The 15,228-nt window shown below is 29.2% G+C and overlaps 1 protein-coding gene across 27 annotated transcripts in view; it reads left to right on the forward strand.

Annotated features, from left to right (window-relative positions):
• The window catches only part of LOC106673709 (LIM domain and actin-binding protein 1), a 173,158-nt gene that overhangs the window by 129,260 nt on the left and 28,670 nt on the right, over window positions 1-15,228 (forward strand). For 23 of the 27 annotated variants that reach the window (XR_002910669.1, XM_014405900.2, XM_014405932.2 and 20 more), the window contains 2 exons: window positions 12,392-12,529; window positions 12,923-13,018. Coding sequence is in view for 26 of the 27 variants with exons in the window: in XM_014405900.2 (XP_014261386.1) it covers window positions 12,392-12,529; window positions 12,923-13,018 (234 nt within the window). In the remaining variant the exon portion in view is untranslated. Of the gene's footprint in view, window positions 1-12,391; window positions 12,530-12,922; window positions 13,019-13,382; window positions 13,489-15,228 lie in introns of those variants that run through there. The other 4 variants (XM_024228954.1, XM_024228956.1, XM_024228958.1 and 1 more) reach the window with 2 other exon arrangements.

Here is a 15,228-nt window from a genome sequence, read left to right on the forward strand (position 1 = left end):
TGCAGAAACCATTTCTATATCTCTCTTTCTCTCTCGCTCCGTTCTTCTTTCTTTCTCTCTCTTTTTTTTCACTCTGCCTCTCTCTCTCTCTCTCTCTCTTTCTGTTTTACTTTCTTTCTCTCTTTTTTTCACTCTGCCCCTTTCTCTCTCTCTCTTTTTTTCACTCTGCCCCTTTCTCTCTCTCTCTCTCTCTCTCTCTCTCTCTCTCTCTCTCTCTCCCTCCCTCTCCCTCTCCCTCTCCCTCTTCCCTTCTCTTTCCCTTTTTTTTTCTTCCTCTCGCCTCCTTTCTTTCTCAGTGTCGGCGTTCACTAAGTCATTATTTACACACAAAAAATTATTAAAAAAAAAAATAACACACAATTACAACTTTTACATAATAATTTAGTAACGTATAAAAGTTACACTGTCCATGTAAAGCAGAAAGTGCAAAAACCACTTTCATCGCTCTTTCTCTCTCTCTCTCTCTCTCTCTCTCTCTCTTCTACTTTCTCTCTCTCTCTTTTTTTCACTCACTCACTCTCTCTCTCTCTCTCTCTCTCTGTTCTACTTTCTTTCTCTCTCTTTTTTTCACTCTGCCCCTTTCTCTCTCACTCTCTCTCTCTTTCTCTCTCCCTCCTTCCCTCTCTCCTTCTTTCTCTTTTTTTTCCTCTTCCTCTCGCCTACTTTCTTTCTCAGTGTGGGCGTTCACTAAGTCATTATTTACACACAAAAAAATATTTTAAAAAAATAACACAATTTCAACTTTTACACAATAATTTAGTAACGTATAAAAGTTACACTGTCCATATAAAGCAGAAAGTGCAAACACCACTTTCATCGCTCTTTCTCTCTCTCTCTCTCTCGTTCTCGTTATCTTTCTCATTCTCTTTCTCTATCTTTCTTTCTCTTCTCAAAAACCATTTTCATATGTATGTAATTATTGAAAACAGTCTTGACTGATTAATTGAGAAAGGATATACGAATAACACTTTCATCTCTCTTCCCTCTCTCACTCTCTCTTTTCTCTCTCTCTCTCTCTCTCTCGTTCTTTTTTTCTCTCTCTTTCTTTATCTCTTTCTCTCTTTCTTTTTTCTTTTTGTCTTTCTTTCTCTTCTCAAAAATCATTTTCTTATACGAATAATTTCTTTAGAAATACTTTTTTGGAATTCACACCATTGGACATAAAACGTTTTGAGGATTTTTAATTTTGCGTAAATGAAATATATAATTGTTTTTGATCTGACTGTTGATAGCTATTTTGTCAACACAGATATCTTAAAACCAATATATTACGTAAATATACTATTATCTTCTCGAAGATAACGTTTTATTAATATAGAAACATTTCATGGCAAACATTTATTTCTTGCACCGATGGATTATTCCTTAAAAGTGGGAGTGGGTTAAAAAAAATTATTTGAGCTCGAATTTTAAATTTATTCAGTTGTATTGGAAGTTTTATTCTTTGAAAATTTTGAATAGGAAAACTTTTTTGTTTGAAAATGTATGAAATTGTAGGAAATAAACAAGAACATCAGTTACACGAAAATTTAAGTTATTTAGTTATAAAGGGAAACTTTTAATCTCCAGAACGAATCTATGAATTCTTGACTTTATGGTATCTCTCTTTTTTAAAAATGGACAATACTTTTAAATTGTGTGAAATAATTCATCTCAAAAATTCATCGTTCGTGAAATATTGAAATTTTCCTTTAAAAAAAGGAGAAAATTAAAAATTGAATCGAATAAAATATGAAACTAATTTGTCTTGATTTTTTAAACTTTACTTTAAGGAAAAATAATTAGTTACACGACCGTATGAAATTATCCAGTTCTGACGGGAAATTTCAAGATCTCCAGAATAAATCGATGACTTTTGGAGTTTTTGTTATTGTTTTTAGAATAGGGAAAGGACTCTCAAAATTTGGAAAAATAGAGCATTTCATTTAAATAAAAAAGTTGATTACCAGGTCGGCTTAGTTAAATTATGGCAATATAAAATCTTTCTTGTACACTCTAAAATTTTGTCAACCCTGCACATACATAACTAATAAAAAAAATCTTGCAACGCTTTTTTTGTCTAGCTGTGGTTAGGATTATCTGAATTTTGAAAAAAAAATTCGTATTATTATGTAATTTGAAGAGTAGATTAAGGAACTCGAGTTCTCAAGGAAGAGTAACACCCCCAAAAAATTGATTTGCCAATAAAAATGACATCTTCAATGTTTCAATCGTTTTTCTAGAAAGGAACGTGCAGAAGTTATTCTTAATCGAAGCGTTTCAACCATTCAGCCGAAAATAAAATCCCATATTTAGTTTGGAGTTCCAGTCCAAAAACTAATGTTCAAATGTTGATGAAATTGTTTTGTTTTTTCGCTCGAGCTACGTTTTTCCAGCGGAAACCTGGAAAAGTCATGTAGTTCCTGGATGTCTTGTTGGAGAGAAACCATGAAATCTGCAAGAAAGAAAAAATGCCCAGGGTTCTATACATCTAGTCATAAAGTGTAACATCATCTTAAGAAAAGTTCTATACTGAATAATCTACAAATGTTAAACTTTACACTTTACCCCAGGATAGGGTTGAATAAAGACGTTATTAAAAAAAAAAATATGATATAGTTTGATGTGTGGTGATTAGTGTCCGTTAGCCAATGATTACTTGGAGATCGTGAGGTGCGATCTGGTGTGTCGTAGGTTTTAGAAAAACATTTTCTTTATCGTGCTACGTTTCGATCTTTATTGAGATCATCTTCAGGGCCTGGAATTTATAATCATTGCATCAATTTTACAAATAATGTAGGATGTGAAAAAAAAAAAAAAATTTGCATGTATATTGAATGCATTGTATAATGCTAGAAAATTTTAGATTAAAAAAATGAGTTTATACAATGCTAAAAAATTTTAGATTAAAAAAAAATGATTGACACATCTACACGGAAAACAAACACGTTGAGTGAGTACAAATACTTTATTGAATCTAAAATTTTCTAGCATTGTATAAATTCATTTTTTTTAATCTAAAATTTTCTAGCATTGTATAAATCTTTTTTTTAATCTAAAATTTTCTAGCATTGTATAAATTCATTCTTTTAAATCTAAAATTTTCTAGCATTGTACAAATTTACATTTTTTTAATCTAAAATTTTCTAGCATTGTATAAATTCATTTTTTTCAATATAAATTTTTCTAGCATTGTATAAATTCACTTTTTTTAATCTAAAATTTTCTAGCATTGTATAAATTCATTTTTTTATCTAAAATTTTCTTGCAATGTATAAATTAAATTTTTTAATCTAAAATTTTCTAGCATTGATTTTCTAGCATTGTATAAATTCACTTTTTTTATCTAAAATTTTCTAGTATTGTATAAATTCACTTTTTTATCTAAAATTTTCTATCATTGTATAAATTCACTTTTTTTTAATCTAAAATTTTCTATCATTGTATAAATTCACTTTTTTATCTAAAATTTTCTAGCATTGTATAAATTCACTTTTTTAAATCTAAAATTAATTTTCTAGCATTGTTTAAATTAATTTTTTATCTAAAATTTTCTAGCATTGTATAAATTCATTTTTTATGCTAGAAAAAAATTAATTTATACAATGCTAGAAAATTAATTTTTTATCCAAAATTTTCTAGCATTGTATACATTCATTATTTTAAATCTAAAATTTTCTAGCATTGTATGAATTCATTTTTTTCACAGCCTACATGTATTTGTAAAATTTAAACAATTTTTATAAATCCCAGACCCTGAAGATGATCTCAATAAAGATCAAAACGTTGGCACGGCAACGAAAATGTTTTTCTAAAACCTACGGCACACCAGACCGCACCTCACAATTTCCAAATGATATGGGTTGGGTTGAAAGAAGAAAAGTCTGAACAAGTGACTGGCACTTGACCATTTATGACAGAAATCGAAAAGTCTTCGTTGTGCATTGTTGAAGAAGGGCAAAAATGACCTTCGACCATTATATTGATTCGAGTTGACCCGCTGAGTCCGTTTTGTTGTTTGCAACCGAAACTTTGTCTAAGGATATTTTTAATATTTATCTAAGAATATGTAAGATTTTGCAACTATGGGACGTCCTGTTTCATCCTCGGATAATTTTACGACATTCCTTTCACCGGTATCTCTGCTCTGCATCTTCGTGTAACTTGAACTTGACTGAGGAGAGCACTGCTATAAATTAAGACAACGTTACTGCACTTCGTCCGCCTCGAAACCCGCCTCTGACCGCTACACTCGACTTTCAAGCCGGTTTCTATCCGTTTATGACGGCGAATTATCACTTTTTAATTATCTTAGAAGGTAGAAAAACTGGTGCGATTTCTTACTTGGGTGTTTTAAACTCACCGGAGCCAGGCGTGATGAATGGTATTAAGAAAAGCAAAAATCTTTTCACTAAGCAAACGACACAGCTCAAATTAATATTTAAGATCCAGCACCTTTGACAATTTTTTTAACTCGGAGGACTTCTAATTAATTTAATAAACAGTATGCCTCATTATAGCCGAATGTACTTTTTAAATACATAATTACCACCACTTTTATTGAATTGATATGATCGACAACTTATCACTGTTGACACTTGAATGTTTGCAAGATCTTTAATATCGGCTTTTACTTAAAATTATCAATTATTTTTCGAATATGAACGATTTTTACATAATCTGACTACTCAAAATATAAGACTTTTCTCATCCTAGTTTTACAGCATTTGAATTTTTGAATTTGATGAAATACCTTTGTTTTCAAGCCTATAGATTCTTTCTTATTCCAAGTCCTCGTAGCCCTTTGAATTTTGTTTTCGGGCTTTGTTTTGACAGCCGACCGTTCTATGACAGGAATTACTTGAATTTTTGCTTTTATATTTATCTTGTGTGAGTTTCAATAAAAGAAGTGGCGTTTTATTTTTACGCTATTTTCCTGTAAAATTAAGTACAGCTTCAAAAGTTATTTTTCACGAAGAATTTGCTAGGGCAATCAGAATTTAAAATAAGTTAGCGTATTAAGCCGGAAATTGTGGTCAACTTTTATTTTTCAAATGCAATGTTTTATTACATTTTACAAAAAATAATACCAAAAATTACAACAAAATGATCGATTTGTTCTGGTGAAATTGAAGTTTTCCTTCAGAACTCGATAATTTCAATTTTGGATTAGGGTTCTGGTCAATTTGGTTAATCTATGAGACTATTATAGAGTGAAGGCTGGTGGTTGATCGCATAAAAGATTCAATTTATCATTCTTTTCTGTCATCTGGGATTTTGTTTTTAACAATGGAAAGTAACTTCAAAATGTATGAAAACAAAGTTCATCTTTAAAAATTCATCTATTCGTTCCAGAAATATTGATGCTTTCTTTCAGGACTCGATAATAAAAAAAGCGAACATTGAACATTTAATTGAACAACACATGAAAATCTAATTTGTGTTGACTTTTTTTGGAACCTATCATTAAACAACAATCAGTTACAAGATCCATTGAAATTATTTCCAGAACAACGATGAATTGTTTCATAAAATTAAAATTAAATACATCGATTTGTTCGACGTGTTTAACGACAAATGAAATTTTTATTTTTTATCCAATTAAAATGCCAATGGAAGACCGTTCGGACGGTTGTTCTGTGAATGTAAAGCACCTTGGCCACATACATTTGATTTCTTCAATTTTCCAACTAAGCTATGATTCTAACCGAATCAGTATTACTTAAAACCCTGAAGATGATCTCAATAAAGATCGAAACGTTGGCACGATAAAGAAAATGTTTTTCTGAAACCTACATAACACCAGACCGCATCTCACGATTTCTGAATAATTATTACTTAAAACCATCACTCAAAGAAATTTGATATTTAAAAATGGTACAACATAAAAAAAAATCCAACCACCGGAACCTCAGAAAGAAGCTTTACAGAAAAACCAACGGAGATTTATTTACAAAATCCAATTTTAAACCCCAGTGGGGGATTTTTATCTGTGTTTTTTTTACCTTTAATCCTTTAAAACGGATAAAATATTGTTGTCAGATAATCAATAAAGATTGTCTAAAAAATAATTTAAAATATTAAAGAAAACACTTTTTCCTTCTCAGTGTTTTATATTCTAAAAATAATGATCCAAGAAACTCAAAAAATCATCGATTCCTTCTGGAGATAGTGAAGTTTTCCTTCAGAACTCGATAATTTCAATTTATCCTGTAATTGATCGTTGTTTAAAGTTAGGTTTCAAAATATCAACGCAAAATGAATTTAAATATATTTATTCCAATAAATTGTCATTTTTCTCTTTTTTTAGCCTAGTTAAGGATACATTGAAATTATTGAGTTTTGGAGGAAAACTTCAATACCACCAGGAAAAATGAATTATTTAAGTTTTTTTCAACAATTTTGAAATTCCTTTCCATTCTAAAAATAATGATACAAGAAACTCAAAAAAATCATCGATTCCTTCTGGAGATAGTGAAGTTTTCCTTCAGAACTCGATAATTTCAATTTATCGTGTAATTGATTATTGTTTAAAGTTAGGTTTCAAAATATCAACGCAAATTGAAGTTTTATATTTTATTCCAATAAATTATCAATTTTCTCTTTTTTTAACTAGTTACCACCAGGACAATCGATGAATTTTTGAGATATTATTCGGAAATCGTGAGATGCGGTCTGATGTGATGTAGGTTTCAGAAAAACATTTTCTTTATCGTGCCAACGTTTCGGTCTTTATTGAGATCATCTTCAGAGCCAAACAACAAACATTGTTTAAATTTAACATGTAGGATGTAGACAAAAATGAATTTTTATAATGCAAACAATATTTTTTTTATTCAATCAAAGTATTTCTACTCACATTATTATTGTAATATTAAATTTTAAAAAAAGTAAAAAAAAATCTAACAACGCCAGGTCAGCTTAACGTGCCAACTTGTTAAAATTATAATAGCTCCAGCAGATTTTAGGTTAAAAAATTGCCATTAGAACCATGTTTAATGTTACAATAAAATAGGCATCTTAAAAATAACAGGCAAACTTGCAAAAACACACACGGTATGTAACTTATAGTAATTGTTCAACAAACAAGTCAAAAATCGAAAATTTTTACCATCAAGACTATGTAACAATCTAGTGACATTCCTGTCTTCCTTCTAGCAAAAGATAATCCTGGTTTTATACAGAAATTTCCCCTGGTTTAAATTGTTTTCGGCCGGAAGATGGAAGATCCCGTGGGCGCTGCTTCGCGACCACCACCCAGCCTGGGTAACGATTTTTGCCCCGTCACCGACTGAAAATGAGTCAATTGCCTTGTCATCGAGGATGACTCCATTTCTATTCACTACTGCCAAGTCGCTTTTCTTCTTTAGCAATTTGGCAACAATTATTGATCAAAATTGGCCGGGTAAATTTGAAGTTGGCGTTCGACTGATTTTAAAACTCTCTCTAGTCAAGTTATTGTAAATTTGATGTACTTGAAATACCGTGGATTATTTTCGAAGATTTTAGACCTAATTTGGATTCAGCGTGTCGAGTTTTATATTAGCGGCCAGGGGCAGACGTTCAGTTTATTGAATTGCCGTCAACAGGCATACCAATGGGAATCAAGACATGTTTATGTAAATTTCCGATTAATTTGCATCCGTTCGGATCGACAGGGGTCCAATTTGTCTTTGAAAGGAGGTAAAAACTTTGCTTATGGTCAAAGAAGGCATTTAAAAAAAACGAGTTTTATACATTTTGAAAAGAAGGAGCTTTCTAATAAACAAGATTACCCCTGACACTCGCCTATATTCAAAAAGTGAATTTTCAATAACTATAATTAAATTAAGACGATTATGCCAGTATTGAAAGTTTCACACTTTCATGTCACAGTTTCCACCTCAAGAACGTAGATGTTTATTTAAAGGAAACTTCTTTTTACTTTTTATATAAAATAATATTTTTTAAGTATACAATTGAAAAAAAAAAATAAATAAATAAAAATATTAATCCGTTTATGTTTTAGTGGTCAATTGACCAAGTTACTTCTTTCAATTAATTATTCTTTGAAGGTCTTAGTTGAGATAAAAAAAAGTCGGTGTCACGAGTGGGATTTGAACCCACGACCTTCGGCTAAATACGCCGCTCCTCTAACCACTTGAGCTATTGTGACCTCGATCCACTCAGACACCAACTTCCCATCTCAACCCCATATTTTGAATTTTTCCTCCTTTTTTCCATTTTTCAAATGTCGTGTAATTTATTTGATTATGACCTACGTAGAAAGAATAATTAATTGAAAGAAGTAACTAGGTCAATTGACCACTAAAACGTAAATGGATTAATATTTAATAAATAGAAGAAGTATCACTTCATCAAACAGCTCCCTATGGCCACTTCTGCTGGGAATCCAATCCTGATTATACGACATTTGAAAATGGCAAAACAAGGGAAAATTTGAACGGTTGTAGGTTTGCGATGGAGAGTTTGTATCTGAGAGGATCGAAGTCACAATAGCTCAAATGGTAGAGCAGCGGCGTATAGAGCCGAAGGTCGTGGGTTCAAATCCCGCTCCTGACACTGACTTTTTTATCTCAACCAAGACCTTACATAGAATTATTAATTGAAAAATGATAAGAATAAGTTGTTGCCCTAGTGTAAAAATATTTTTTTATTCTGTCGAAGTTTAGTTCTTAAGCATTTATTCAGTTTTTTCTACTCTTTATCCATTTTTTTTACAAAATATAATTAGTAAATTAGGATTAATAATAAGTTTGCTTTTGCTTCAGGACTTCATATGATGGATCCTGACAGAAGGGTTAACTTGATAGATTTTTCTTCTTCTTAAAAAAAAAAAAAAAAAAGTAATTGTAACAGTAATCAAGACTATAAAGCAAACTGTTCTACTCTTATAAATTGACGCAAAATTTGGACTTACCACTGCAATCCATCCTCTGACGCTAAAAATGTAATAAAAAAAAAGGTTAAAAAATTACAATGAATATTCTTTTTATCTAAGGTTTTTGGTTGAGATGAAAAATTAGTGTCACAAGCAGGATTCGAACCCATGACCTTTGGCTCTAACCACTTAGCTATCGTGACTTTGATCCTCTCAAACAGCAACTCCTCATCACAACCTACAGTTTGAATTTTCCCTCCTTTTGCCATATTTTCAAATGTTCAGGATTAAATTCTCAGCGACTTATGAAATGGCCATGGGGAGCTGTTAGTGAAGTAATTACTTCTTTTAATTATTAAATTAATAAAGCAAAAAGAGGGAAAATTTGATCGGTTGTAGGTTGATATGGTGAGTTGTTGTCCGAGGGGATTGAAGTGACGATAGCTTAAGTGGTTAGAGCAGAGACGTATTGCGCCGAAGGTCATGGGTTCGAATCCCGCTCATGACACTAATTTTTCATCTCAATCAAAAACCTTACATAAAAAGAATAATTGGAAAAAATTAATATGGCCACTAAGCAAATATGGATTTTAAAAAAGTGGTAGCTGGGGCAGCAGAGAATCAATCTCTTTTGTCTCAAGAGCATTGTAGATAGATGACCCTCAGAGGTCATCAGTCAGAGAGTCATTGAATTTCTTTTGGACCAGAGCCTCTCATATCTGTACTTCCTTTTTCAATTTTTAGAGAAAACAGCGCTGTTTTGCTATATATAATACTTAATAGATGTCTCGCGTTTCTTTGTTTATGCTGAAGCTGAAATTATTTATTAGTGTGAATGTGTAAAAGGGCCGACTAGATTAGTTTATGTGTAGAGGGTGATCAGGAACATCAAATACTCCACTACCTTGAGTGAATGCCATGTAAATAGGAAAGAATGCAGAGTGAGTGAGAGTGTGAGGGGGTTTTGAGTCTAGAAACTGATTGTTTTGGGGCTGAAATGACCTAGCTGTTATTAGCCCCTGGAGCCCAACTTCAGTGGTTGGACAGACGAGACCGAGGAGGCAACTCCAGACTGCCATCATACCGGCTGATTTATTGTACACGCCGATTGTAAATTATATAAGCTGGAATTGCCAGTGGACTGCGGGAAGTTTTGAAATGAAGTTCATTTTTAAAAATAAGCAATTTTTAAATTTAAACGTGTAATAATTAAGACTGAAACAATTAAGATTGTTAACTTTAATAATAATACTTGTACAACATAAAAATGAAGATTTTTTATTTATTTTGTTGTACTTTGTTCTTTCAAGACAATTTAGAAATTTTAATATTATAAAACATAGTGTTTTGTTCTCTTCAACATTCTTTCTTTATTTCAATTTCTCTCTATGAATAGAATAATAGCAAAGCGATGTCCACTAACTGAGAATGCATTGGTAAATTCAATTTAGCCAAAATTGCAATTCTTAATATTTTGATTATTTAAATATACAATTATTGTCTAGCAAATCGCAAAGGATTTGTATGTTTTATAAGGCTTCAAAAGAAAAAGAAAAACATGAATTATTCCTTTATCGACTTAACAATGAATTTAAACAGTTAACTACTGTTTCCTTGCTTAGTTCTTTTTTTTGACAACCAATTTGACAAGATTAAAATTACAATTGGATAATAATCCTGCAAGGCATCCATCCACCATGTCTGTTCATCAGGCCAACATACCAAATCAACTTTTGGGTAAATAAGAAAACGTGTGCTGTTGGTTTTTAACAGTTTGAGTTTTGTTTGATTAACTTTTTTAACAATCCTTATTAAGCAGAGTATTTAATAGTTTTAGATATATATTAAAGTGTGGCAATTACTAAACTTGCACAAACCTTTTATATACAGGGTGTATCGTTTAATTAATTAATTTATATAACAGGTCTTTGTGGGTTAGAAATTTTTGTAAAAAAAGGTAATTTGAAGGTTTAGTTTTGGCTAATTTAAATATTTTAGAATTTTTTATATTCTTGAAAGCCACATAATGTTTCTTTTATTTACAAAGTAAAAAACACCAACCAACTTATATTATGTTTCATGTTCTTTAGATTTATGTAATCAGATTTGCTCTTTGTTTATAGTTTAGAAGTTGATTTTTTTAATTTATTTATTGAGGGGACCATTCTCAGTTATAGATACACCCTGTATATATTTACTTTTATGTAACAATTGTACTTTATTTCCTCCATATGTGTTTATTTTATATCAAAGAAATATTAGTTTTTTTTTGTGAAATCAATCCATTTTAATATAAAAATTAACCTTTTTTTAATTTCCTCTAAACCCTTTCTTTAAAGCATTAAAAACCCATAAAAACACATTAAAATTAATTACAGTTGATTAATTTATAAATAAATTAATTAATTTTAATTAATTTTCATATTGTTTTCTATGTTATTTTATGCTTCAAAGGAAGGCTCAATTTGAAATAAAAAAAGGTTAGTTTGAAATTAAAAAAGTTATTAAGGGATTAAAAAGGTTATTAAGGGAAATGTAAAAAAAGTTAGTTTGAAGTTAAAAAGGGCTATTTATACCTTAAAACTAATTAATTAAGGGTTATTAAGAAAAAAGGTTAATTTGAGGTTAAAAAGAGTTAAAAGAAATTAATAAAAAGGTTAGTTTGAATTTAAAAGTTTTATTGAGAAATTTACCAAAAGATAGTTTAATTTAAAAAGCTTAGGAAAGAAAGAAATTAAAAAGCTTAATTTGAGGTTAAATAAAAAGGTTATTAATAAATTAAAATCCATTAATTTAAAGATAAGATTGGTTAATGGGAAATTAAAAAAGGTTAATTTGTTGTTAAAAAGGGTTATTAAGGAATTAAAAATGGTTAATTTGAAAGTAAAAAGGGTTATTAAGAAATTTAAAAAAGCTTTAAAATCTTAGCTGAGCTTAGAAAGAATTGATGTAATAAGAAAAAAAAAAACTATATATGAATATTATTTAGCGAACGATTTGATCATGTCCCAAAAACGTCTAATTATGATTTTCATGATTATTAAGAAATTAACAAAAGTTAATTTGAAGTAGTTTTATTGAGAAATTAAAAAAACTTAGTTTGAAGTTAAAAAGATTATTAAAGAAAGAAATTAAAAAGTTTAATTTGAAGTTAAAAAGCATTATTAATAAATTAAAATCTGTTAATTTAAAGTTAAGAAGGGTTTGAAATTAAAAAGGGTTAATTTGATGTTAAAAAAGTTAGTAAAAAATTAAAAACGGTTAATGTGAAGGTAAAAAAGTTATATAATATGAAAAAAGCTACATATGATTATTAATATATTATTATTTAAATTTATTATTGAATATTATTCTATTAATTTATTCATTGTTATCCAGAATTCTAATGACTACTTATCACTTTATGATTGATTTTATAATTCTGCGATAATGTCACCTATACTACTGTTTCCATTAATAAAGAAAATGGATAAATTTTATGTTTAAAGTTATTTATTTTTTGTTTGCTAAAAAGATTAATTACGATTTCAGACTGAAACAGTCGAGACTACAGTTACAGAAAAGAAGAAGAAAAAGAAGAGCAATGGTGAGGGAGACACAAACTTCACCAAGATGAAAAAAACAAAAAAATCCAAGAAAACAGAAGAAAAGGAAAATCACATATCCGTGGTAAGTAACAGATTGTTTTATTTCATCATTTCTATCCTTGTCGTATTTAATTCTGAAAACAAAATTACAAGAAATGCTTGAAATTAGGTAAGTGGTTTGTTAACATGCCAATGTTAGTTTATCAATGAGCTTATTAACATTTGATTTATTTATATTAATTTTTTAATGGCTTTATGCACTTACATATTGCCAGAGCAATGGTACTATCGGCTATCATCACCATCTCCCTATCGTAAATTTATTTATATGTTATGATCTGTGATTTTTGTGTTGAATTATCAAATGTTATACATATATGATGCTAATTTGTGTGTTTATCATTATTATTAACTTTTTTTATTGTGTGAATTAACACTGTTTTGTGGTATTTTTTGTTCCCTAACAAAAATGAAGATGACAAATGGCCATCATTCAAGCCCAGAACGCACTCCTTCACCACCTCCAGTTGTCAAGGAAAACGAGCTTTCCAATGTCTGCGTTAAAAATTTGGTGAGATAATTAATTAAAATGAAACTAAATAAGTTTTAATGCTGAAAGGTACCAATTTGTTCAGGGTAATGTATCGACTTGAAAATTTTTTTGAATTGCTTTTAAGACTGAATTTAAACGATTTTAAGGGTTAAAAAATGATCAGAAAGTAAATTTAGACTATTTTTACACTTTACAACCTTGGTGTTCTCACGTATCATTATTCAAAACTATATTGTCCTTCATTACCCCTAAATTTACCCATGGCACTTGATGGTTACGCAACATGACAAACAAACAGAAAAACACTTTCCTACTAAACCGCGATAATGATCCACCTGTTATCACTTCATTTAGAACAGTAGTTAATAAGAAAGAAGGTCGACTTGTAGCCGGGTGTGTCCGTACACCGGTAAGTTATGTTTTCGCTTCTACCTTCAGCGTGGTGTCTTGTTTCGAAAAGTGTGCCAATTGATTTGGACAAAGTAGAGGTACCATTTTTTTTTTTTTAATAATAATTATAATAAATTTACGGAGAGCACATAAAACATTATATGGCTTATTGCATGGTCACTGTTTTATTTTTTAATTTTTTGGCAAACAATTCATTGTACAATAAATACTTTTTTTTGCTTTTGCCAACTTCCAATAAATTGCCTTTTTGATCATATCAATCAACCTCTTTTGCTTATTAATCATAAATTGAGAAAAAATAAATAAATTTATAAAACTGCTTAGGAAAACTTTTTTTGTTTGTTTTATAAATAATTTTACATAGGTTTTTTTTTTATAAACAAGGTGATTTGATTGTGGAATTTAAATTGCCGGTACATAGAAATAAAAAAAAAGGTAATTTTGAAATTAAAAAGTGTTATTAGAACATTAAAAATGGGTTAATTTGAAATTAAGAAGGGCATTTAAGAGATTAGAAAGGTTAATTTGAAGTTAAAAAAGTTATTAAGAAATTAAAAAAGGTTAATTTGAAGTTAAAAAGTTCTATAGAGGAATTAAGAAAAGGGTTAGTTTGAAGGTAAATGCGATGTTAAAAAAGTGTTAATTTGAGTGATTTTTAGGTTGAAAAGGTAATTAAGAAATTTAAAAAAAGTAATTTGAAGTTAAAAAGAGTTATTGAAAAATTACCAAAAAATGTTAGTTTGAAGTTAAAAAGGGTTAACACCGTTATCAATTCATTTAGAACAGAGTAGTTGACAAAGTAGAAGTAATTTTTTTAAAAGTAATAAATAAAATAATAAAAAAATAAATTTATAAAACTGCTTAGGAAAACTTTTTTTGTTTGTTTTTTAAATAATTTTATGTGGGATTTTTTTTATAAACAAGGTGATGTCGATTTTAAAGAAGATTTAAATTAAAAGAAATTGAAAAAAGGTAATTTTGAAATTAAAAAGGGTTATTAGAACATTAAAAAAAGGCTTAATTTGAAATTAAAAGAGGTATTTGAGAGATTAGAAAGGTTAATTTGAAGTTAAAAAAGTTATTAAGAAATTAAAAAAGGTTAATTTGAAGTTAAAAAGTTCTATAGAGGAATTAAGAAAAGGGTTAGTTTGAAGGTAAATTTGATGTTAAAAAGTGTTAATTTGAGTGGTTTTTTAGGTTAAAAAGATAATTGAGAAATTAAAAAAAGTAATTTGAAGTTAAAAAGGTTAACACTGTTATCACTTCATTTAGAACAGAGTAGTTGACAAAGTAGAGCTACAATTTTTTAATATAATTAAAAAAAATTATAATAAATTGACAGAGAGCACTTAAAACACAGTGTACAGATTACTGTTTTATATTTTAAATTTTTGAAAAACTTATTATACAGTAAGTAGTTTATTTTTCATCTGACAATATGTTGCGTATTTTACTAGTGATTGCAGTAGTGATCATATCAATTAATCATTTTTTAATTAATTGAGTATATGTATAATTAAGAATAACTTGATAAAAAATAATAAAAGTTGGTATTAATTATTTTTTTTATTTTTGTAAATGATGGTTCTACTCACAGATTTGTAAATGATATATAAGCCAAATGAATCCACCCGCTTTTTTGGTCCATGGGTGAGAAGAATCTGGTATTGGTCTAATTGAGGGTTTTCTATATATGTCTATTTCAAGTAGGTTTTTTATTATGTACAGTTTTAAGTCTAAAAAGTTCAAACAACTATTTCCAATGTAAAATTTATAGTAGGGTGTAAAGAATTAATTGGAGGACTTCTTTTAGATCT

This window comes from Cimex lectularius, unplaced genomic scaffold (genome assembly GCF_000648675.2).
Source record: "Cimex lectularius strain Harlan isolate CLEC.00 unplaced genomic scaffold, Clec_2.1 scaffold12, whole genome shotgun sequence".
Lineage (NCBI taxonomy): Eukaryota > Metazoa > Arthropoda > Insecta > Hemiptera > Cimicidae > Cimex > Cimex lectularius.